Source organism: Camponotus vicinus, unplaced genomic scaffold (genome assembly GCF_025532165.1).
Source record: "Camponotus vicinus isolate PSW18456_S1 unplaced genomic scaffold, iyCamVici1.0 SCAF_11, whole genome shotgun sequence".
NCBI classification, from domain to species: Eukaryota; Metazoa; Arthropoda; class Insecta; order Hymenoptera; family Formicidae; genus Camponotus; species Camponotus vicinus.
In genome coordinates, this window is record NW_028141947.1 from 7,894,189 (window position 1) to 7,919,002 (window position 24,814).

Sequence of the window (24,814 nt, forward strand, 5' to 3'; positions counted from 1 at the left end):
TATAAAGTAACTATTAAAGTAATTATTAAATTAGTTACTAGTTACCGAGAATATGTAACTGAGTTAAGTTACAGTTACAAATTGAAAAAAGGAACGAGTTAAGTTAGAGTTACCGAAAAAAAGTAACTATAACTATAACTTCGTTACAAGTAACGAGTTACTTCCCAACCTTGGTAATCTCACTACTAGTGAGATTATATTACTTCAACGGCATTAAAGTGAAATTTATACCCACTTACACATTATAATTGAAGATTTTGATTATTTATTTATTTCCCTGAATATAGATTGCGAATTCTTCACTGAATCAATTATAAGAACTGCGTAAATAAAAGAAAGTAATAATTTTGAATGTTTGTACAGAATTCACACACGCAACATCGATTTTAAGCACCATCTAGTGTGACCAAGTGTAATTAAACAATCTGCAGTCAATTTCTCAAAAATCCCTATCATTGATAACGTCACCAGCGATTATATTGATGCTAAACATAGATGGTAATATTATCTCTGGAAATTTATCCATAGCTGTTCTGGATGATCGTTGAGCGAGATAGTCGGCAGATGTCGCATCGAGCGGCATTGTACGACCGGTGCCACCGCCCTTCGCACATCGTGCCCTCGATAGACCGGTCCTGCGTCGCGGCGCGACTGGGCGCGATCGCGACCACACGCGGAAACGACGCGACGTAAGAAGCGTTCATTCGCGTCGAATTGAGCACCACTGCGCGCGATATATCCTGTATTGTACGTCAATTCGCGCTCTAGTCGTCGTCGGAGAGGCCGTACCAGTGCGACTATAGCGAAGTACGCGCGTACATACATATACGTGTGTATATACGTGTATATGCGTATGAGCGATGGCTCCGATTCGGGGCTCCTGTATACGCTCGATGGTCGAGCATCGTCGCGCACACGTCGCCGCACCTACGTCGGGCGGCGCCGCGAAGAGATCGCCGGCCACCGCCGCCCATTATTAACGCGGACACGCTCGCTTGTTCTCTCGAGGAGCGAAAAAACACGGAAGCGGCCGGCGGTCGTCACCGCAAAGTGGTGCGGTGCGGTGCGGTGTGGTGTGGTATTCTCAGTGTGTGATCAATGAACTCTGCTGCTTGAGTCGCGTGTCGAGGAGAGACGACGGGACACGCAATAATGGCCCGGCGAACGTACGTACGAACGATAATAAATCCTTTCTCTCTCTCTCTCTCTCTCTCTCTCTTTCCTATCTCTATATCTCCATCTCTTTCCCGGATTTGTTCTTACGCCGACGAGTCTCGCGAGATCGAAGGACGCGTATTCCTCCTCCCGATGACGAAGACGAGTGCCACCCATCGACTTCCATTTTCGGTACGTCGCGGGGAACTCGCAATTATGACACGACGACCACGTATGTATATACATACAGTGGTGCGCGGGCGAACGGCGTAACGAGCGCGTGCACGCGTTAAACGCATCCTCCCTCCTCTCTCCCCTTGCCTCTCCTCCTTGCTCAAGGCGATCTTACGTCAGTTGGATCAAGCAGCGTTTTTCAACCCTTTTGTTCGGAGCCAATCGGTTAGCCCGCTTCGTTTAACGCTCCTCGCTCTCCCCGCACTTTCATCCGCTCGTCCGCTCGCTCGCTCTCATCTTCTCTCGGTCGGGCGATCAGGATTAATCACGGGACGCTTGAGCGAGCAGTTAACACGATGCGCCGCGACGCGTTCTCGTAATTTTCGCGGGCGACACGCAAAACTCGAATCGGAAGCTCGACCGTTGGGAGGGGGAGGGATCTTCTCTCGCGCGACGATTTTTCTAATATCGTTCGAAACACACATCCGCTTCACGAGAGGTGCCGAGAGACTGCTACTTCGCGTTTTGATCCAAGTCTCCGTCTCGCGTACATTCGTGCTGAGGCGTCTCATAAGGATGAATCGTGATCTCGAAGGGACGTGATAGTAATAGCGGAAAATTGAATGGTATAAAAACTTACGTTCTTCACACTCGGGATAAAACTGAGATTAGATTTTGTTTGTTTGGTCAAACTATTTGTTTTTTCTTACATTCTTTTATTTATCTGACAATGATTGTACGATGGATGAGTAGGACGGTATCTTTAATATACACAAATAAAATCATCGGAGAATGTGAGTTTTTTTTTTTTTTTAATATCCTTCATTTTTAGTTACTTAAAATATATTTTCGTTTGGAAAGTTTGATTGAGCTTTATATGCATTTCCTAGAAATACATATAATCCTATTATTTATTATCTAGTACAATTCACTCAAGGCTTATTCTAATATGAAAGTCATTTGACAAATTTTTCGATGTCAAAGAAATTTTCAACTTATTTTTATCATTTCGATACTTTTCACAATTAATTTACTGAAGATTAACTTTGTCTTTCCTTTTGGCACAACTTTCACTATACGATACATATATATGATGTTCTATACATATATATGAAAATCTCTTATTCCATGATTCTTTTATTGCAGATGATGATATAATACAGATTTACTGTAGTCTATGAGAAAGCACGCATTAAATAATTGCTTCATAAAACAAAATAAATGAGAATGATGAATGATATAGAAAGTTTTGGCATGAAGGGAGGCTCGAAGATGCCTCACAGTCATTCAACACCAGCTGGTGTGGACGGAGGTAGTAGAACACCTCCTGCAACACCACGGAAGGCTGGAAAAATGCTGGCAGTTCGTGTACAGATGTTGGATGACTCTATTACAATGTTTCAAGTGCAGGTAATTAAGAGGGAGAATATTTATATTATTCTCAAATAATTTCTTCATATTGCACATATATTTCAATTGCGGCATAATACACATACTAAGATATATGAAGAAAATTATGCAGTATCTACAAAGATAGTTATCAAATACTAACAAGATTTGATGTTCTTTCATTAGAATTTAATAAGTTTTTTTGAATTTATATTCTAATACGCCATTTATAAAGAAAATGCAAGTTCTTTTATTAAGATCCTTGCTTTGATGAAATTTATAAATATATATGAATTAAAGATATTTTGTGTATATATATATATATAATATAATCTTTCTTTATGCAGTGTAATTTATTTTTCCTCTGAAGTCTTCATTATTTATAAAATATGTCAGTATATAGAAATATTTATTGTTTATGTTATTTATAAAGACAATTTCTCTTATGCTTATAGAGAGTAATCACGGAAGAATAAGCGCTAAAATGGTGTTAAATGATGCTTGAATATCTTATTGTACCTTTACAATTCTATAGTATATGGCAATTGAATGTGTGTGTTATTGCATTTATAGTCATAAGCTATTACATATCTGTGTTACGCATTTCTCTATATATTCTTTCTTTATATATTAAAATATTCATCAAAGAAGATCATTGAATAATTTAATCTAAGCTCACATATCTTCCTTTTTTGATATCATTTTGATAAGATATATGTGTAGTATGTATCATTTAATATATTGATCATTACACTTATATGAGCTTTATTGTTCGTGATCGTTCTCGTTTTTTTCATGTACTCAAAAAATCTATGTATATTAATATGTCCATCAGCTTGTATTTGCTGCATAGGCATATATTAAACTATTTACTTCGTGTATCCAGGTCAAGAGTCATTGATTATAAAGTCTCTTAGAATCCTCTGTGTGAAGCTCTTTAACTTAGAATTCCGATACACGAAATTTTCACTTTTATATTATTTTGAAATATTTCTATCATAATATTTCTCCCATAATTTCAGTAATATGATGTTCTGTAATTTTATATACGTGTTTAAACATTAATAAGCTGGATTTCACTCTCAAAAATTTTTTACAACAATCTTATAATTATGGTTGAGAAGTCTTTTGTTATTTAGATTTAAAAATTTATTGACTTATAGGTAATATATGTATATATATATATATATATATATTTTTTTTTTATATTGGTAAGATGATTATATACCACGTACGCTCTGTATGCATATACTTCCAGAAGAATGAGCTACTGGAGCATATAATGTATCAAATGGGGGATTCTGTGTGCAATATATGTATATACTCATTTATTGATTATTTATTTACAATGCTTACAACGTGTTGCTTATTTCTTCAGAGATTAATTTTGTTTCCCAGCATCTTAACTTCTTGCATTGAAGTTGATAAGATTATTCAGTCTACATTTATAGCATTTAATTATATAATCTTAATTCATATTATTTGTATTTTACACACACACACACACACACACACACACACACACATATATATATATATATATATATATATATATATATATATACAGGGTTTGTCAAAAGTGTGGAAACCCCTAAATATCTCACAAACGGTGCATTTTAGAAAAAAATGTTTCAGGCAAAAGTTGTTTGGTTTCAAAGGGGCCATAAGACGGTACCATTGGTTTGACCTTGAAGAGTCATTTGAGAGTCACGTGAAGGTCACTTCAATTTTTTTAAATGGAACACCCTATATATTTTTGCACACTCTTGTAGCTTATCTCGAGAGCTTTCCAAAACACTATAATTAAGTACCTTTTCGTTAAGTACTTTTTGAGTTATGAGGCTTGAAATAATTTCTTAATTTTACATAAACCGTAAAATATCTTGTAAAATATTCATTTTTCGATTATCTTACCTTAATACTTTTATGTAGAAAATAATGAGAGGAATCAATTGGTGTAAAGAAAACACATAGTTGTTTTTAAGAAAAAATATGGAATTGTTAATTGCAAATTACATATTTTTTCTTCAAAACAACTATGTGTTTTCTTTATACCAATTGATTCCTCTCATTATTTTGTACGTAAAAGTATTAAGGTAAGATAATCGAAAAATAAATATTTTACACGATATTTTACGGTTTATGTAAAATTAAGAAATTATTTCAAGCCTCATAACTCAAAAAGTACTTAACGAAAAGGTATTTAATTATAGTGTTTTGGAAAGCTCTCGAGATAAGCTACAAGAGTGTGCAAAAATATATAGGGTGTTCCATTTAAAAAAATTGAAGTGACCTTCACGTGACCTTCAAATGACTCTTCAAGGTCAAACCAATGGTACCGTCTTATGGCTCCTTTGAAACCAAACAACTTTTGCCTGAAACATTTTTTTCTAAAATGCACCGTTTGTGAGATATTTAGGGGTTTCCACACTTTTGACAAACCCTGTATATATATATATATATATATATATATATATATATATATATATATATATATATACAGGGTGTCGCAGACCACCCGTATCAGCCGAACATCTCAAAAACTGAGCGCGGCAGACAAAAATATTTCAGACAAAAGTTGTAAGGTTTCAAGTAACGCATTACATGGCGATATCAGTATAACCTTAGAGAGTGTTGTCAAGGTGACGTAAAGGTCACCTTGAATTCTGTAAATGGAAACCCCAATTTTTTATTGCATATTCTTGTAGCTTATCTCGAGAGCTTTCCAAAACACTATAAGAAAATATTTTTCTCTTAAGGGGATGCTGGAGTCGCCTGTATTATCGACGAAAACACCGTAATTTTCGGAAGTGTGCCATTTTTTATTGCTTGTATAGAATTAAAAATCCTTCTCCAGAATTGAAGTATACACGCAAACGGACACGTGAAAACTCTATATAGTACGAGATTTTATATTGAGAAAGAAAATAAGTATAAAATTACATTTTTAGTTATCGACATGTTAAAGCAACATGGCGTCAGAGCTGTCAACTTGTACAAATATTAGCTTCTTATAAAAGTTTTATAGCTTTTATGCATAAAACAGTAGTTTTCACGATTGTGTACTACACCGTAGAAGATTGTTGAACTATAAAAACTGAATTTAATTGCCTAATTAATAAATGGCATTCTTCCGAAAATTTCAGTCCGTATGTACCTGAAATATCGGTAAAATAGAGTGGAAAAAGCAGTGCATCTTCTTTGGCCCATATTCTGAATCCTCTTTTATCGATAAAAGTGCTCCTAAAAGCGGCCTATAGCCAATCAGAAGGCTTATATGCCACTTTTAGAGGCACTTTTATCGATAAAAGAGGATTCAGAATATGGGCGTTTATAAATAACGTGATAGAGAGAGATACAGGATGAGGATCAGATGAGGGCGCTGTAATCGTGCAAGAGTTCGGCGTTCAGTTACAAGGCTACCAGATTGCATACGCTGCGTCCAGCGGCGGCACGATTTGTATCCCCACCATTTTCGGACACAAAGGCATAAGCGCTCGTTGAGCGCTAGATACCTTTGTGTCCGAAAGTGGTGGGGATACAAATCGTGCCGCCGCTGGACGCAGCGTATGCAATCTGGTAGCCTTGGTTCAGTACAGGATCCCCTTAAGTACTTTTCGAGTTATGAGGCTTGAAATCATTTCTTAATTTTACATAAACCATAAAATATCTAGCAAGATATTCATTTTTCGATTATCTTACCTTAATACTTTTATGTACAAAATAATGAGAGGAATCGATTGGTGTAAAGAAAACACATAGTTGTTTTTGAGAAAAAATATGTAATTATTAATTGCAAATTACATATTTTTTCTCAAAAACAACTATGTGTTTTCTTTACACCAATCGATTCCTCTCATTATTTTGTACATAAAAGTATTAAGGTAAGATAATCGAAAAATAAATATCTTGCTAGATATTTTATGATTTATGTAAAATTAAGAAATGATTTCAAGCCTCATAACTCAGAAAGTACTTAATGAAAACTAACTTTATTATAGTGTTTTGGAAAGCTCTCGAGATAAGCTACAAGAATATGCAATAAAAAATTGGGGTTTCCATTTACAGAATTCAAGGTGACCTTTACGTCACCTTGACAACACTCTTCAAGGTCATACTGATATCGCCATGTAATGCGTTACTTGAAACCTTACAACTTTTGTCTGAAATATTTTTGTCTGCCGCGCTCAGTTTTTGAGATGTTCGGCTGATACGGGTGGTCTGCGACACCCTGTATATATACACGTGTGTGTGTGTGTGTGTGTGTGTGTGTGTGTGTGTGTGTGTGTGTGTGTGTGTGTGTGTGTGTGTGTGTGTGTGTGTGTGTGTGTGTGTGTGTGTGTGTGTGTGTGTGTGTGTGTGTGTGTGTGTGTGTGTGTGTGTGTGTGTGTGTGTGTGTGTGTGTGTGTGTGTGTGTGTGTGTGTGTGTGTGTGTGTGTGTGTGTGTGTACATATGTTTTTATATAATTACACTAGTATCTCTTACCAAAGCAATCTCTACCAAAACAATCAAGTTAATCTATCAAGTTTAATCTATCAAAATATAATAAAATACGTATATTAATAATATTTAAGAATTTTATCATTTAATAAACTAATTGTATTAAAGCTTAGAATAATTTATCACATGTATAAATTTTATTTTATTATTTGAAATTTTCAGGCCAAAGCACTAGGGAGAGTATTGTTTGATCAAGTTTGTAAGCAATTGCACCTTTTAGAAGCCGATTATTTTGGTCTTGAATATCAAGAACCAAATTTAACAAAAGTAAGATGTAATTTTTGGTTTAATCTTCTTTCTTCAATGAGCAGTGAAATTAAAGATTGTGATATTTACAGTATTGGTTAGATTTGGAGAAACCAGTATGCAGACAAGTTGGCTTATCTTTAATTGATCCTCTATTGAGGTTCTGTGTTAAATTTTATACGCCAGATCCCGCACAACTCGAGGAAGAGTTTACAAGATATTTATTCTGTCTACAAATCAAACGGGATTTATCTCTAGGTTTACTGCAATGCAATGACAACACAGCAGCATTGATGGCCAGTTATATAGTTCAAGGTAATTTTATCATTGCTATTTCTTCCACTGTTAACATTATAAGTTTAGCTATTGTTTCATGAAAAAATTTCATCATCTCTACTTTCTTGTGCACAATTATTATTTTTTTCCTTGCAGCTGAATGCGGAGATTATGTGATAGAAGATTACCCGGATCATACATATTTATCAACATATAAATTTGTGCCTCATCAAGATCAAGAGTTGGAACGACGTATCATGGAGAATCACAAGAAACATGCGTAAGAGACATATATTTTATGAATGTAATAAGTAATATTTCATTAATGTTGGATTTGCCTGAAACATATATGATTTTAACATTATTAGAGGCCAATCTCCTGCAGAAGCAGATCTCAATCTCTTAGAGACAGCTCGACGTTGCGAATTATATGGAATGAAAATGCATCCAGCAAAGGTGAGTTAAATGTAAAAAGAAAAAAGAATTGTGCATTATATATATTGTGTATTGCATACATATTGTGTACATATAAAATATATATATTCTTGTTCTTTACTAGGATCATGAAAACGTTCCACTAAATCTTGCAGTGGCACATATGGGCATTGTAGTTTTTCAAAATTATACTAAGATAAATACATTTAGTTGGGCCAAAATCAGAAAAATCAGTTTCAAACGAAAACGCTTTCTAATCAAATTGCATCCCGAAGGTTATGTAAGTAAGCTTGGAATCTGTAACATTTTTAAAGATATCATAAGCCTGCGAAATTTTAGGTTTTTTTTAGTTACAAAGAGCAGAGTAGGTGAATCTGATAGATTTTTTGATGCTGAAAACGAATCTGCCACAGAATTTTCCCAGCACGTCAGGTGTTTGAGTAATTTGTGGTTAAATAGTCCAAAAATTGGTTATTTCGATTAACTTTATGAATTTATTATGGAGAAACCTAATTTTTTGAAATATTTCTATCAATGGCATCGTATAATACTAGTCTTCGTCTTTTAAATCCATTTTTGATTGCTGCTGTACAATTTTTTTCCGCTGAGATAGTTATAAGACTGATCGTGCATAGGAGTCCAACAATAAGCCATTCCACATCAACCATGTCACTTCTTTGTCTTATCACGAATTAAAATTTGGGTAAAAACATAAATTTTTGAACATTACCTGTCATTTTGAAATTAAAAATGACGGATCCAATATGGCGGACAGAATTACAATAAAAAACTACAAATTAGCAAAATTCTTCAAAATATGTAACAAACTGTATTAGATATATTTCTGCAGCACTTTTTTCGACAATCGAACTGACAGATGTGAACCTTTCCAAATTTCAAGATAACGGATATGACTCTCATAAGTCTCATATTAATGCTTAAAAATTTTCTTATAACTTCACACTTGTATATTTCAGCGGCAATCGAAAATGAATTTGAAAGATGAAGATTAGTACTATTAGTACGTTGTCATTGGCAGAAATATTTCAAAAAATCAGGTTTCCCTATAATAAATTCATGAAATTGGCCGAAATAGTCATTTTTTACTATTTAATCACAAATTACTCAAAAAACCGACGTGCTGGAGAAATTCTGTGACCAGATTTGTTTTCAGCATCAAAAAATCTATCAGATTCATTTACACTACTTTTTGTAACTCTCGCAGATCAATGTAATTTTTTTATCTTTAAATTAATATGAATTTGAATGTGATATACACGCACACACACACACACATATATATATACACACACACATACATACATACATACAGAATGTCCTATTTTAATGTGCACCCCGATTAACAGAAAGTGATCAGATGAAAAAATGTTTTAGATAAGAGTTGTAGGATTCGGAGGGAGATATCTGATAGTGACATTGTTTAACCTTAAGTGAACGTGTCTGATTGTGAGGTCCATTTGATAGTGAGGTCCACTGATAGGGAGTTCCATTTAAAAATACAAAGTTGAAATTCATATGACCTTGTCACGTTTACTCAAGATCAAACTAATGTCACCATCAGATGTTCCTCTCCAAACCTTATATCTTTTGTCTAAAACATTTTTTCATCCGTCCACTTTCTGCAATATTAATCGGGGTGCATAATTAAAATAGAACACTCTATATACACACACACGCGCGCGCGCATCTCTATTGCAATACAACAATTTTATTTGTTTTGTAGGGTTATTATAAGGATACAGTGGAGTTTTTCTTTGAGGGACGTAATGAATGTAAAAACTTTTGGAAAAAGTGTGTAGAAAACCATGGTTTTTTCCGTTGCTCTGTAGTTAAGAGAGTCGTGAGGCAAAAAACTAGAGTGCTTAGCCGTGGATCATCGTTCAGGTATGTCAATTTATAATCTTTTATAATGTAAATCACAAAGTATGTTTTTCATAAATTTCATACTTTTACATTTTCATACTTTTAAATATATATGAATTTTTAGAGATCTTTAAAATATTATCGCATATGTGTAAAAAAAAAATGTCAAAAAATATTTAGAAATTTTTAAAATGCATTTAAAATTATTATAAAATAATAAAAGAGATCTCTCTTTTATATATTATCAGGTATAGCGGCAAAACTCAGAAACAAATTGTCGAATTTGTTCGAGACAATTATGTGAAGAGGCAGACATTTCAAAGGTAAGTTGTTCCAAGAGACTGACAGCTATGTTGAACAATTAAATAAAAGTCTTTGGATACCCCCCATGTAATATGTAGATAGTGCATGTATATCGCGTACTGTTTCCCCCCTAATGTTGGTTTGTATCATTGAGGTCTTTAATTAATGAACGCATCAATTTTGTGTGGGTAAGATAGGAGGTGGCACGGTCTTGCTTTTGCCGGAATCGGTATATACATATATATATTTATACATGTATTATTCACGAACGTCCACAATTTCCATAGCGGAAAATATTTCCAAGTTTTTATATTTCCGTTTGTCAGTGTTGCCTGCTCGGACAGGGGTGGCGGGGAGTCAGGCTCACCATCAGGCACGATAAACCCGAATGATGAGTGTACCCTCTCTCAATAGCGTGATCACTAATTATTTATTGTTGTATCTGATAATACACAGCAAAATACCATACTTCACTATAATATCCTATATAACAATTCTATCCAACAAGATACTTGTCCATAGCAGTAGACTGTTCTAAAATAGAATTTTTTTTAGCTTATTATTAATATTATTATTAATTCTCGAAAAAAGAAGAAAAGTCTTTCTTGTACATATTATCGATAGATTTTCATTTGCTGTGCGATATCGATGCACGGTTGAAAAAACGCCTACATTATTATGGAAATATATTAATTGGCAAAATGAAATACAATATGAGTGATATTAAATTCAATTGCAAGTAGCCACTATATTTTTATATTAATGATATCTATCAGTTTTGCTGAAAAGATCTGTGTGTACTGAGATGATATTTTTATATTGATGCCTAATCTTTGGATTTCCATCCGGAAGCAATAATTGTGTAGAATGTACAAAACGCAGAAATACAAAATTTGACATAATTCTTTTCTATAAATAATAATATACTATTGCAAAAATCGAATATATTAAAATTTAAAAATGACATTGAATATATTCATTTTAAAAGTGCACTTTTATATTTGTATTTATTTATGCTTCTGAACACGCAAGATATTTTTTTGTATATTTCACATAATTATATTGCACGTATGGTTTTATTTACGAAAAAGCGCAAATATTTCAAGGATTTTTGTATCGATTCATATCTTTTTAAGATGTATTTTTCGTGTGACAAAAGTAAGACAGCTTTTTCTTTTACACATTGTACAATTTTGTACTCCATTGAAAATGAATAACTGTCTTCACTATTCCCAAATTTGTTCAACGGTAGTACACAGTTCTCCTCTGCACTCATAATATCTCATATCCTAATAATTTATTAGTAATGTATAGTTTACTATATTTTTATATATTTAAAATACACATTTGATGGTTGTATTTTATTATATTTTTATATAGTTGAAAATATAAAATACACAATGAGTGAGAATCTAATCATATGTTCCATCGACAGCAATATAACTATATTGTATTAAAAACTCGACTACTTGACTATCGGCGATGTTGACCGTGTATCGTATCAGAAGTGTAATCTATTTTTGTTTATCGCATCGTATATTTCAATACGTGGCTTAACAGGAAGATCGATATTTTCCGCACAGTTTCTCGCGTCAGTTACCGTCACTTAGCTTCGATGGAAGCTATTATTTTTTTTCCTTCCTATTACTGTTACTTTTGATCTCATTAAGGAAAAAAGAGGAAGAAGGGATAAGTTAGTTCCAAACAGGCTTGGCATTTGATAGCCTAAGTCTGATGCTGAACTTGACTCTCTCTTGCTCGCAGGTCCAATTCGTTCCGGCAGACTAGCGGTGGTAGGGCATTGCAGGGCTCGGAGGGGGGAGGCTATCGTGGGGCCACTCCAAGCAGCTCCCTTATGGGCAGCTCCAGCATCTCTGCCCACCCCCTCCTGCCCCTCGGCGATCCTGGTATGTACCATGACCGACACCAACCTCCACAACAAACGCTTTATTTTTAATTTCTTCGCCCTTTGGCTCTCTATTTCTGTCCACCTGTTTCTAGCCTCATTTCTTTTCACCGTATCATAACTGAAGTACTGTAATAGTAGAGTAGATTAGCGTATCTTAAATAGATTGTTTTCAAATGACCTTTGTGCGTAAGAAGTTATGTTTATAAGAATTATACATATACAGTCAAACCTGGTTAAATGAGATTGCAAGGGGCAGCTCATTTGATTCCACTTAAAGAGGTATCTCACTTACCCAATTTCTCAATTATCCAGGTCAAAACGCGTATGTCTCACTTATAGAGGTAATTATCAAATAAAAATACGTACATAAATTAAGTATTCAAATAAACTTTATTATGCAAATAAGCACTATGTCATTACACATGTGAAAAAATGTACAATGTAATGCATTGTAAAAAAATTTTATTTAAAAAATATCTGTCATTTTCGATAACGCCATACACAACGTTGCAATGTAAAAACGATAATAATCTTAGTTACAGAGGTTTTCTATGGGGTCGTCTCAGTTATAGAGGTAATTATTGCTATGAATTGCTAAATATCAGTCTCAGTTAAAGAGGTCGGGCATTCCTACTTACAGAGGTTTTTTGATGCAAAAATGTTGGGACCTCAGAAATAGTCTCAGTAATAGAGATTTCCCTCTTATCCAGGTCCCACTTAACCAGGTTTGACTGTATATAAAAATAAAGGAAAATTTATAAAGAAATATAATCACACATATGTAGAGATTTGAGATTACATTTCGTTAATAATTGCATATTAAGATAATTTTTAAACTATGCACTCAAAATATGAAATTAGAATATTTATGATATATCAGTTTCATACCGAAAACTAAAAATATAATTGAATATCGATTAGTTTTGATCACGAAGGGTGTCAGAGTAGTATTAATAGCCTTTAAATAAAAATATAAAAAACAAGCCTTTTTGTAAAACATTATTAAAAGATAATGGTATAAGTATAATAATTATTACAGTGGAATATAAGATATTAATTAATATAATAATTATTACAGTGGAATTAAGATATTAATCTAGGGATTATTAATGTAAAGATAAGATATTAAAAGAAGAATATATCGAGTACACCCGATTGATTCACTTTTTCAAAGAATAAAATGTTCCTTTAATTAAATATTCATTAGAATAATTAATACTAATACGACGAAGATATAATCACATAATGAGAATTACGCGCTAAGGTTCTTTATGTGAAAGATATGTTGGAAAAGCGAAAGAGATTTATGCATGCAATTTTTTCAGCCCTGGCAACCCCAGCTCTGTCTCTGTCATGCGGCTCGATGACACTGGATTCTCCGACGACTGTGACGAGTGTCTCGATGGGCGGGACGATTCACCGTCGAGAAGACACAGCTACATCGTTTCGGACGCTCACCTCTATCGACGTCCATTCGCCAGCCACCCCCAGCCAGGTCCCAGCACCGCGGCAGATGCATGCTACCAGTCAACAACGGATTTCATCAACAGGTCGTATCAGCCCCTCTAACAGCAGTCCCCCCGAATTCCCACCACCACGACCTCTGCCCAGACACCCCTGGCAGCGGTCGGCTAGTTGTCGCGAGCTATATGCTTCTAGTTTCGAGGACTCTGGTAAAGCGCGACCGCGGGACGATAAAGTCACCGCGGAACCGCCATTAGATCCATTCCAATTAGCCTCTCAAGGTGAACTAGATAACCCCATAACACGTTACGACGAGAGTAATCGTTCGTATAGCGCCGCTAGTTCGAAATTACCTTCTTTAGATCACGACTCTGTCCCCGAGCGTGTCTACAGCAGTTCCTACCCGGGAACGTCGTCGTTGTCTACCGAATCGGGTCATGAGGAATCGGGTCCCGCTGGAGATTTGTCGCATGACGATCTCTCGCACGATTCTTACGAGCTTTTGGAACGCGAGCACGAATTCGAATATCCGGAATCATATTCCAGTCCGCATGACGAACCGATATCCGATCAGAGCGACGAAGGAATCGAGCACGAGATGTTCCAAATGGACTCCGAGACTGATTCCTTCGTCAAGCATAGATCGTTGAAGCCTTCTGAGAGGCAACAATGCAAGTCTGCATTAACTGACCTTAAAAATACAAAAGCCAAGTCCATCGATCGGTACTCGACTATATCTAAGCCAGACGATTATGTAATCACCGAATCCAGAATACAACGATCGTCCACTCAAATAGAACGCAAATTTGAGACGAGACACGTCAATTCTGTGGAACAGTCGTCCAAGACGGCTATTCCGCATCAGGATTCGGCCAAAAAAGATCCCATAATCTTGCAGGTGCAAAAACAAAAGGTTTCTGTTCTCAACGAGTTGAAGAACTTGAAGCCAAAGTATAAGATTACTCATGTGGATTCGGAGGTCTTGCGAGACGAGGGTATTATGCGTCCGAAATCGCGAATAGACGACGATCTGAGCCCGGTTGACGGGAATAGAACCGTATTAGATCATGGTGCAAGAGGTAGGACTACTAGAGCACGCAGTATCGCTAGCTTGGATGATCACCCGCCACGATTGTACGTCGAGACAGGTAGCTTAGGTCGTGGACACAAATCTAGGGATAGAAAATCGCGAGATTCTGATATTAAGATCGAGAAAGTCTTGTCGAAAGAGCGTAGAAGTGTCGAGAGAGAGGAGCGGAAACGAATTGAAAGAGACTATTCAAGGGATTCCAGACGAATTGATAAAAGCGATTCTCGGGAGCGTCGATCCATGGATCGACTCGATTCGCGAAAATCGGACAATTACGGTCGTCGCAGTATAGATAGAATCGATATGCGCGAATTACGTAGGAGCATCGAGCGACTCGATTTGCGTGAGAAAAGTTACGAGCATTTCGACTCGAAGGAAAAGAGTGCCTTTTATTACAATGATTTCTATGAATCACGTGGTAAGAGTGTCGATCGTTTAGATTCTCAAGGGCTGCGTAGCAGCATGGAGTATCTGAGGAGTCCTAAGGAAAGAAGCACTCATCGACATTCGGATACGCGAGAGCGTAGGGAAAGAAGCATCGAACGAATTGATTCTCGAGAATCGAGAAAGAGCAGAGCGGCTTCTATTGATTACGAGAGACATACTTTAGAACGTTTCGATTCTGGCAATAGAAGTCCGTTCGAACGGTTAACTCCGAAAGAGCAACGAAGAATGAGCATAGAGAGGCTGGATTCTCAAAAATTTGACTTTGATCCGCGAACAATCGAACGTTTAAAATCATTGGAACGTTACGAGCAAAGAGATCGAATTTATGAAAGAAAGGTTGAATCAAGAAGCGCCGAACGAAAGAGTCTAGAGAAACTGGATTCGCGGGAGCGAAAATATTTGGGACGCTTAGAATCGCGGGAAGGAAGAAGCCTCGAGTGCCTGGATTTCGATAACGCTGAGCGTAAAAAGAATATTGAGAAGATGGAATGTTATAAAGATCAAAAAAAAAGTAGGAGCAAACCCGAGAAAGGCAAATCGGAGGAGAAACCGCGGGAGCGTGACGACTGGAGGAGTTTGGAGAAAGCGCGAAAGGATGACGAGAGACGAGAACGGGAACGACAAACGAAACTGTCCCTCGAATCTCGTACGGAGACTGTCATTGGCGTACCGCATGAAATGGACAATTTAAAGCCGAAAGCCGTCTTCACCGAATACGAGCCGAAGGTCATCGGCGGCGTCGTGCTGGGTTTCGAAGAAACCGCATTGCCTGGTCACATACCGGTAGAGCGTACGAAGAGTGATCCGAATCCGGCACGACAGAGATTAGGATCCAACAGCAAACGACATATATTGATGCATCAAAAGTCCATAGATTTGACTCCCGCTGATTCCGGCGATGAAGAACCATTTTCGGATAGTGCGGCGACAATGCAAAAGACTAATGTTGATATACCATACACGTTACACAAAAGACATGTTATGAACGGTACGGCATCTGATGAAAAATCCGAATCGGATAGCAGCAAGACTTCGAAGAATGTCAAGAGTACTGTCAAGGACTTGCCGAAGCTGCCGTTGAAAATGATAACGGATATTTCCTATTTTGATTTAACTAAGCTTTCCTCAATAGATAAAGCTAGCAGTAAACTATCCCCGGATAAACCGAAGAGTAGCACAATTACTGCTGCAAGACCAAAATCGATATTGAGTCCATCGGATAAGCCGAAGAGTATTTTAAGTCCAACATCGAAACTCTCGCCCACGGATCCAAAGAGTATTGTTTGCAGTTTATCGCCTACAAACAGAAGCCCTTCGAAGGCGAATGCGAAAACTCAATCTTCCGATAAACTTTCGCAGAAGGGCGGTTCTTTAGATAGAAATAGAACCGACGTTATCATCAACGAAGATTACACGTGCAAAAAATCTTCTAGTTTGGATAAAAAACCTTCGAAATTATCTCCGGTCGAATCAAATGTTACCATTATATCGGCACTCGAAAAACGTTCGCCCAAAAAATCACCGACCGATCCTAACATAACTATTGTTTCCGTAATACAGAAGAAGAAATCTATCGATGGAGCGCCCAGAAGTCCTACTAACGTTGCGAAAACGGTAGATATTAAATCAAAAACCGCTCTGAATTTTGCGGACGTTGTCAGCATGGAAATGAAACAAAACCTGGAACGTAAAACGAAACTTGAAAAAGATAGTCTGAAAGCGCCGGATGATAGTTTAGAGAAACAAGATAGCATTGAAAAGATACCATTACCAGAAATCCCCGGCGATGGAAAGGCGGATGATATAGATAAAATGATGCTTGATGATCAAGTCGGAAAAATTCAACAAGCAATGATTAAAGAATTGGCCCAATCATTAAAACGAACTGTCGATGACTTGTCTGATGATGATCAACGGAAAGAGAACATACAGTCCGTTATAGCTGAAGTTCATATATCAGCTGCAGCGGAAATAAAAATGGAAAAACCACCGATTCCAGAGAAACCAAAAACATTAGAGAAACCAAGTATTCCCGAAAAGACGAAACGTATTTTAGAGAGAATAGAATCAAAATTTTCGGAAGTTAGTAAAAATTCCGCTACAAAAATATCAAGACCTAAGATCATCGATACAGGATTTGACGATTTTGTGGATCCAGTCGCCGATTTGCCTTTAGATGAAGTGCCTGTGAAACCTGCTCTAGAGTTGGATAGTCTTAAAGTTCCTGAATTCGTTCCTTTCATGTTGAGACCGCACGCAGAACCGTTAAGATCAAAGTCCCTGTCTCTAGCGGAAGAAAAAGCACCGATCGATACATTGCTTTCACCGGAAGTCGAGAATAAGCATTTCGTGCAAGATGTTTCTCCGAAAAGAATGAAAAAAATGAAATCAGAACCGAAAAAAGACTTCAAGAAACAATCGAAATCATTGGAGGGTGACAAACCGCCACTGAAAAAGAGTGCGTCAAAAGAGTCACGTGCACCAGTGGTGAGTACAAAAATTGACAAATCTAAATTAAAGCTCGGTGAAATGCCACAAGAGATTATAATAATCGATTCGACTGATGTAGCGCCAGAGATAAGCATCGTTCAAAAAGGTAGATCGAAATCCGTAACCAGACTGTCCGACAAGCCATTCTCGACGTCGAAGGACGACAAGGAAGAGGCGAGAAGTACTCGCGCGAAATCCGCGTCAGTCGACGATGAATTGATTAAAGGCACAATAAAGTCCGAAAAATCCAGACCAAAATCGCTAGGAATATCAAAGAGCTTGGGAAGTACGGAGAAAAAGGATTCGGTAGAAAAAATATCCCCAAAGAGGACCATCATATCCAAGACTACTACCAAGACAGACTCAAAAACCGAAAGTAAATCAGCCATCGCGAGGGATGTAGTATCGAAGCAGGATTCAAAATCAACGCGCGGCAAAGTAGCATCGAAAATAGAAACGGCTAGTGAAGAGGCTAATGAGTCAAAACAGTCTAAGCTGGAGAAAGATTCTAAATCATGTGTTAAACCTGATGTTGTAATCGATCAACCGATAGAGACTAAACGGACTGTAGTAACGGATGAATCCAAGGAGCTGATCAAGGAATTATTGGCCAAGGAACTAACAAAGGACAGCGCGAAGAAAACCGCACTTGTTCAAGATTTGACTCAATCTCCCTTAGTATTACGTAAACCGGGACAAACGCCGATATTGTTTGCTCGCGCGCGTCTTGGTCTTTCCGAAGGTAGCGGAATTGGCGCTCTGCAACGTCAAGGCGCGACGCAGTCACCTACCGCTCAGCGACGCGCCAAGTCCTTGGATGCCGCAGTAATCTCTGTGCACAGACTCCCACCAGCGAACGCATTCTCCAGCAAGGACGACACAGTGGATGTATCGGAGAATTTGGAGGATCGAGAGAATGCCGCCACCGCCGAAGAAGCTGCTCGAGAAGGTACGATAATATCGAAGGCGCAATCGGCGCAGATGGAAGCCTCTCCGAATCACAGATCCGACAGTACCGATCATACAACTATTCCGGAGATATGCACCGATTCTTTGTCCGTCACCGAGACTTCGGCGCAATATTTAGAATCACCATTAACGGAATGCAATGAGATTGTTACCAGCATCGATTTGATACCTTACGAAGGACAAGAGAGTGGTAGACAAATTCCCTTTATTAGTTATATTAATGAAAATGAGAATATCATTGAAAGCGCCCAAATAGAAGAAGCCACGAAATTTATCGATCAAAGTTCCGCGGAGTCTGGTGGTGAACAAGAAATCTCTCAGAAGAGTTTTGAAGCGACGAAAGCTGACGTGCCTTCGAGAGCTGCTCAATCGGATCAATCGTCGATAATCTTCGTGAAGAGCGCAAGTACGGAAGTTGTCGTTTCCAAGCAAAAACAAACCGAACTATCAAAGGATACTATCAAAGATCACAATGAAGAAGGAAATGTAAAGATTGGCGAAACGATATCAATAAAATCTCCTACTCATCCAGAAGATCTTCATTCCAAAATCGAAGGTTCCGACCAAAAAAGTCCATCTGAGAGAGATGATGTTCCTGACGTAACCATAAGTGTAGTTCGAGAAGACGAAAAATACTTTCTTAAATATTACGATCAAGATGAGCCTCCAGATATGGTTAAGTCGCCGATACAGATATCCATCGAAGAGTGTTCAGACGACGAAGGAAATCCGGAGGATGAAGAGGAGGAGAGACAGGAGATGGAGGAGATTGACGAACGGGAAGAAGAGGAAAACAAACGACTCGACTCTCTTGATACAAGCGAAGATACATTAGATGCGCTCGATACACAAGTGCAAATGCGAGGCGTGGATAGCGAAATGAGCTCCCCGGATTACGGTGTCGATAAGATGGACGAAAAAACGTTAGTCGAAGTCGAGCTGACACCGGAATATCTGGAAATGAAAAGAGAAGACGAGGAGACTGCAGAAGAATTACCAGAAGACGAGCCTGTCAAAGAAACCGTGGAGATCGCAGACTCGAATCGTTTATCTATCGATAAGAAGCTCAGATTGAGTACCGAACGCTCGAGAAGTGAGGAAACCAATACTTGGACACCGGACAGAGAAGACCCGGACTCTAGTTCGTGTTCCATCGCCCGGCCATTGGGGATCGGTCAGATACAACCTATAGTAGATCGTCGGGAAATTGCTCTGATCGAAGGCGCTCGCAGTGGTTCTCTAGATGACGATAATAGCAATGGCTCGCAACCAGCTCCAAAACACGAGATGAGCACTACGTGGAAATCGTTTCCACAAGAGAGTTCCGGTAGTTCTAGTTTGGAGGAGGGCTGGACACCTCAAGATGAAAACAATGCGCAACAATCGCAATCCGAGGATAGCAACGGTCAAAACGAGGACAGTTTTCAAGAGGATCTAGCGGATTTTCCTGGCAGCTTTATCTATCCTATCGGACCCGAAATATTGGCCAACTACGGCGCATTTTCGCTTTCTCGTACATTGTCCAGAATATCTGAGCGATCAACTACATCGGAGCAAGACAAAAGCGACTTGGAAGATTCTTTCAAACCCAGTTCGAGATCGCCGAGTCTCGATGATGAATCCTTAATGTCGAGCGATCATCAACCATCTTTGTCATCGGACCCACCGTCTGGCACGGCATTACCATCTGTTTCCGACGATCGCAGAACATCCTCTGAACTACCGGATATTCCTATCGACGTGATTGGCGGACAGGAGGACGATTCGAAATCACCGCGAGCGAACAGAAGGTCGCGGTTGCAACTACAAAGCTCCGAGGACTGGCCATCGCCACCGAGTTCACCTGTTTTCGACACGCCTGTGGTAAGCCACGTAGAGACATTCTATATGGAAATTAAACCGGAGGAAGCCGTCAAAGTCACTGTTACGGATAGTACTGAGACACCTGTTCACGGCGCTGAACGGGACAGCGATTCGAGCGATGAGAATCGAACTCTGCACGATGATCTTCACTCGACTTTTTTGGAGGACGGACAAAGTTCAACATCTGCAACAACGGTCGACGGTACGGTTAAAATCGCGGTGAAACCAAAATCGAATTCGTACATAACCGGCTCGTCGCATAGCGAGGACACGTCGATGGGCCTATCCATGTCCGAGTGGTCCAGCTCGAACAATACTGTACGTCAATTTTGCCAATACTCCGGCACCAAGTCTGACGACAATTCGTTGGCGGAACTCGGCGCCTCTATCTCGGATTGGTCGGGTAGCACGACGGTGATACCACAACAGTATTATTCCACAGCGGCCGCGGATAAGAGCCAAAGCGATACCACGACGTCCGAGAGGAGCGCGACCAGCATGAGGCCGAATTCAAAATGTCAGACTGCCGACACTTCTTCTCTTCCTTCGCCACCGTCTCCATCTTCGTTACCGCTACCCGTATCGCCACCACTGCCTTCTCCACCTGCGACGACTACCTCCCCGTTTCGATACGAGGGTGAAGCTGCCGATTCGACGATCGAGCAATGCGGAGCTTTTCAAGAGATCGCCGAGACGCTCGAGGACAATGATCTTCGTCAAGTTCGAACGCATTGCGACGAATTGGACGAAGCACGACGATTTATCGAGAGTCAATTCGATGAACATCATAGATTGCGTCGTTACGAAGACGACGACGAGCAGCAGCAGGGCATTTATCCGGAATACGCCGGTATCTCACCGCCTCGCATCACTCTTCGAAACGAGTACGACGAGGCTATTGATGATCTTGATTTCCAAATGCTTCCGGAGGATGAAACAACACTCTGCGTCGATGATACGGCGCTGCCAATTCCCGAAGAGGATGAAGAAGATCAACTGTACGACAACGTGCCCGCCATGAAGTATTCTAGTAGCGACCAAGTACGGATGGAGGTTGGCCGCGGTGACAGTTCAGAGGACATGCACGAGAAATACGCTGATCTCACGTTACAATCGAGGCTGGCGGATGATGATTGGTTCTCGGAGGAGCGAAGAAACATCCCTCCGGAACGCGAGAAACCAGTGATGAAAATAATGGGTAAATTCGATCGTGGTTTCTCGGAGCCGAGCCCTCATGAAGCGGGCAGATATCAAGGCACCCGTTCCACCGAGCGGCCTGTAATGGTACCGATTCGAGCCAAATCGACCCCGTATTACTCTACAACGAGTCAGAGCGGCGAATCGACCACATCCAGTCCGCCAATGCAGATTAGAACACAGATCAGAACGAAAACAATGCCTTACTCGTCGAGCCGCAGCCCGCAGAGCGAGGGTGACACTTCCTCGAGCATGGACAGTCCCGCGCACACGCCCGATCGGGGCCAACGGGCTTTCCGTAGGAAACGTCAGCAGAACGCTAAGAGACGACATCGCGTTGTCGTCGATCTCGAAGTTAAGGACGGCCATATAGTATCCAGTACCGATTCCAGTTTCGATGTAGCGACGATACCACCGCCTCTACTAACGGAGAGCCAGAATCTCGGCATGGAGGATGACGATGAGGACGATGAGATGTCCGAGGCAAAGGACGAACGACGTCGCCAGCAGCAGCGTTGACGTAACATTGACGATCATTCTTAAATAGAAATTCCGAAGAGGCAGAAAGAGAGACAGAGAAAATAAATAATTAGCCATTCGTCTGGGCTTAAATCGATAGAACCTATAAGAAAATCTTTCCAATCGCGCGTGGAATTGAACACATACGTAGAATTGATCAACTTTAAACGGATGCGCGCATTGACGTTCTCTTGTATCTATCGTACGAACGAAGATCAATCGCAAAACCGGATCGACAACTCTGGCCTTTGTTTTTGCAAATGATCCTAATTCAACGATGACGATTACGCTCGGTAGTATTGCGACAGCGATCGAGAATTATATACGGGTATGTTCGAGGCGACAGTTACACCAACGACGGCGAAAACAGGACGGGAATAAAACTCGTTCGTCGCGTTCCTGGGTTAGGAGACCCAAGCGAATGATCAAAATCTGCGCGAAGAGAATGTAGCATAATTATCGTTAGAGATACGGAATAATACACGTTTGTTACACGTTTTAGAGAGACCCGGTTTACTTTGATATTACTATCATAATAGAATTCCTTCGGACTCCTATCCCCCCATTCCCTTCCTCCTCGTAGACGAGTACTTAGCAAGTACTATACTCATGCATAACACGGCAAGCGAATATCTTAATTATTACGATCGACGTGCACAATCGACGCGTTATATCCTAGTAATAATAATAATAATAATAATAATAATAATAATAATAATAATAATAATAATAATAATAATAATATACGACATTATAAGATAGAGATCGAAAGAGAGCGACGCGTAGAATTTTCGAGAGTAATCGTAAATTTAAGTCGTATATATAAAACCGCGTAATCATTTTTAACCCTTTAATCGGTCCAATCTTTATTTAGGTTATCGCACGAGATATTACCCTATCTTTCCATCCTTCACGCTCCCCTTCCTCTTCCAACATTAGTAGTCTAAAGAAATCTTGTGTGCTGGAGTACTTAAATAAGTAATATATATATATATATATATATATATATATATATATATATATATATATATATATATATATATTTTTTTTTTTTTTTTTTTTTTAATATAACTTACAATCACATCTAGCGCACGCCTACGGCACGTGTATTCGTGTTACGCTAAACGCAACATTAAAGGGTTAAATAGAAACGGCGTTTGCAAAAGTGACACTACTCGGTCGCGCGACTTGAATTCATCAAGGACAATCAATTGCAAAGAGTAGAGATCGCCGAGAGATCTTTCTTTCTCTGTCTCTCTCTTTCTCTCTCTCTCTTGAGGGAGAGGGAAACAAATAGAGGCGGAATAACCGGTTCGTTGGCGATTGTTTCCAATTCAGAACTGAATTCCAAACAGCACATAAATATAATAAAATGCGATCTATGATTTCGCCGCGGTTCGGTTCGCGTATGACGATTATAGAAGGAAGAGAACAATTGCTCAACATAGATACATAAACGTGGTATACGTATTTTTTTCTTCTTCGTCGAAAATTCGTCATGGGAGTCCAGTCGCAATCTTATAGTAGGATGAGAAAAACTCGCGTGAAGACGGGTTTCCTCCGCTATATAAACCTCTCGTCAACGTTAATCTGTCAATTTATTTTTACTTAAATCGGATAAATCGTTTAAAAATACGCAGATCGCGAACCGAGAGATTTTAGACGTGTCCCACATTAGATCTCGTAGAAAATTATTACTAGAATTTATTATTTATTTTGTAATCTATTATACAGGGATAAAGATTACACGTAGACAGAGGTAGTATTTCCGGATACTTGGCTGTTTTTTTTTTCGCCCATTCGAGGAATTTGCTATTCGAGACTAACGACGTACGTGTATACATTTACTTCTCACGATTATTCGTTTCCTTAGGCCGAAGGTTTAAAGAAAGAGCTTTGTAGCGAGTGATTTATGAGAGAAATGCCCGAGGAATATCTCCCAGTGAGAGACGCGCTACCGGAACGTGTTAACCGGAAGAAACTTTAAAAAAGAGTCCGTGCAAGCCGATAGGAAGTCCCATTGGTTTCAGCTTGTATTGTGCCTAGTTTTTTATACCACGTTCGTCGCATGCACAATTTAATGATAGTGAGGCGTTAATGAGTCGTCGCGTACACGTGCGTGTGCGTCGTGTGCCTGTCGACATTCTTAGATAGGTAAAATATACGTAAGCGTAGGTATTGATTACACAAGAGAGAAAATGAGTGCACTGCTGTGCATTGTGATGGCTGTTACGAACATAGTGTGTGTTTGTGTGTATTCCAAAGATAACAATTATGAATTGTACGATTTACAATGAATTTGAATGCATATTCTCGAAGAAACGCAATTCTGTTTATTCCTCTCGAATTACATATAAGGGAATCTCCAACTATTACAATTACTTCAATCTTTTAATCCTATTTAGGGCTATTAATACTTATCTATCTTATTTATAGGATGATCTCTTAGATATTTTTAATTTTATTTTTCTTAGATTAGATAAACTCTGTATATATTTTAACG

General features: G+C 38.7%; 1 protein-coding gene across 4 annotated transcripts in view; it reads left to right on the forward strand.

Annotated features, from left to right (window-relative positions):
- Window positions 1-556: 556 nt before the first annotated feature.
- Window positions 557-24,814, forward strand: part of LOC145962311 (FERM, ARHGEF and pleckstrin domain-containing protein 1) — a 43,154-nt gene continuing 18,896 nt past the window's right edge. Inside the window, exons 1-11 of one of the 4 annotated variants that reach the window (XM_083083286.1) lie at window positions 557-1,166; window positions 2,476-2,739; window positions 7,382-7,486; window positions 7,558-7,780; window positions 7,898-8,021; window positions 8,110-8,197; window positions 8,301-8,456; window positions 9,921-10,081; window positions 10,309-10,383; window positions 12,128-12,270; window positions 13,598-23,278. In XM_083083286.1, coding sequence (XP_082939412.1) covers window positions 2,551-2,739; window positions 7,382-7,486; window positions 7,558-7,780; window positions 7,898-8,021; window positions 8,110-8,197; window positions 8,301-8,456; window positions 9,921-10,081; window positions 10,309-10,383; window positions 12,128-12,270; window positions 13,598-22,311 — 9,978 coding nt within the window. In that variant the 5' untranslated portion in view covers window positions 557-1,166; window positions 2,476-2,550 and the 3' untranslated portion in view covers window positions 22,312-23,278. The other 3 variants (XM_083083290.1, XM_083083288.1, XM_083083289.1) reach the window with 3 other exon arrangements.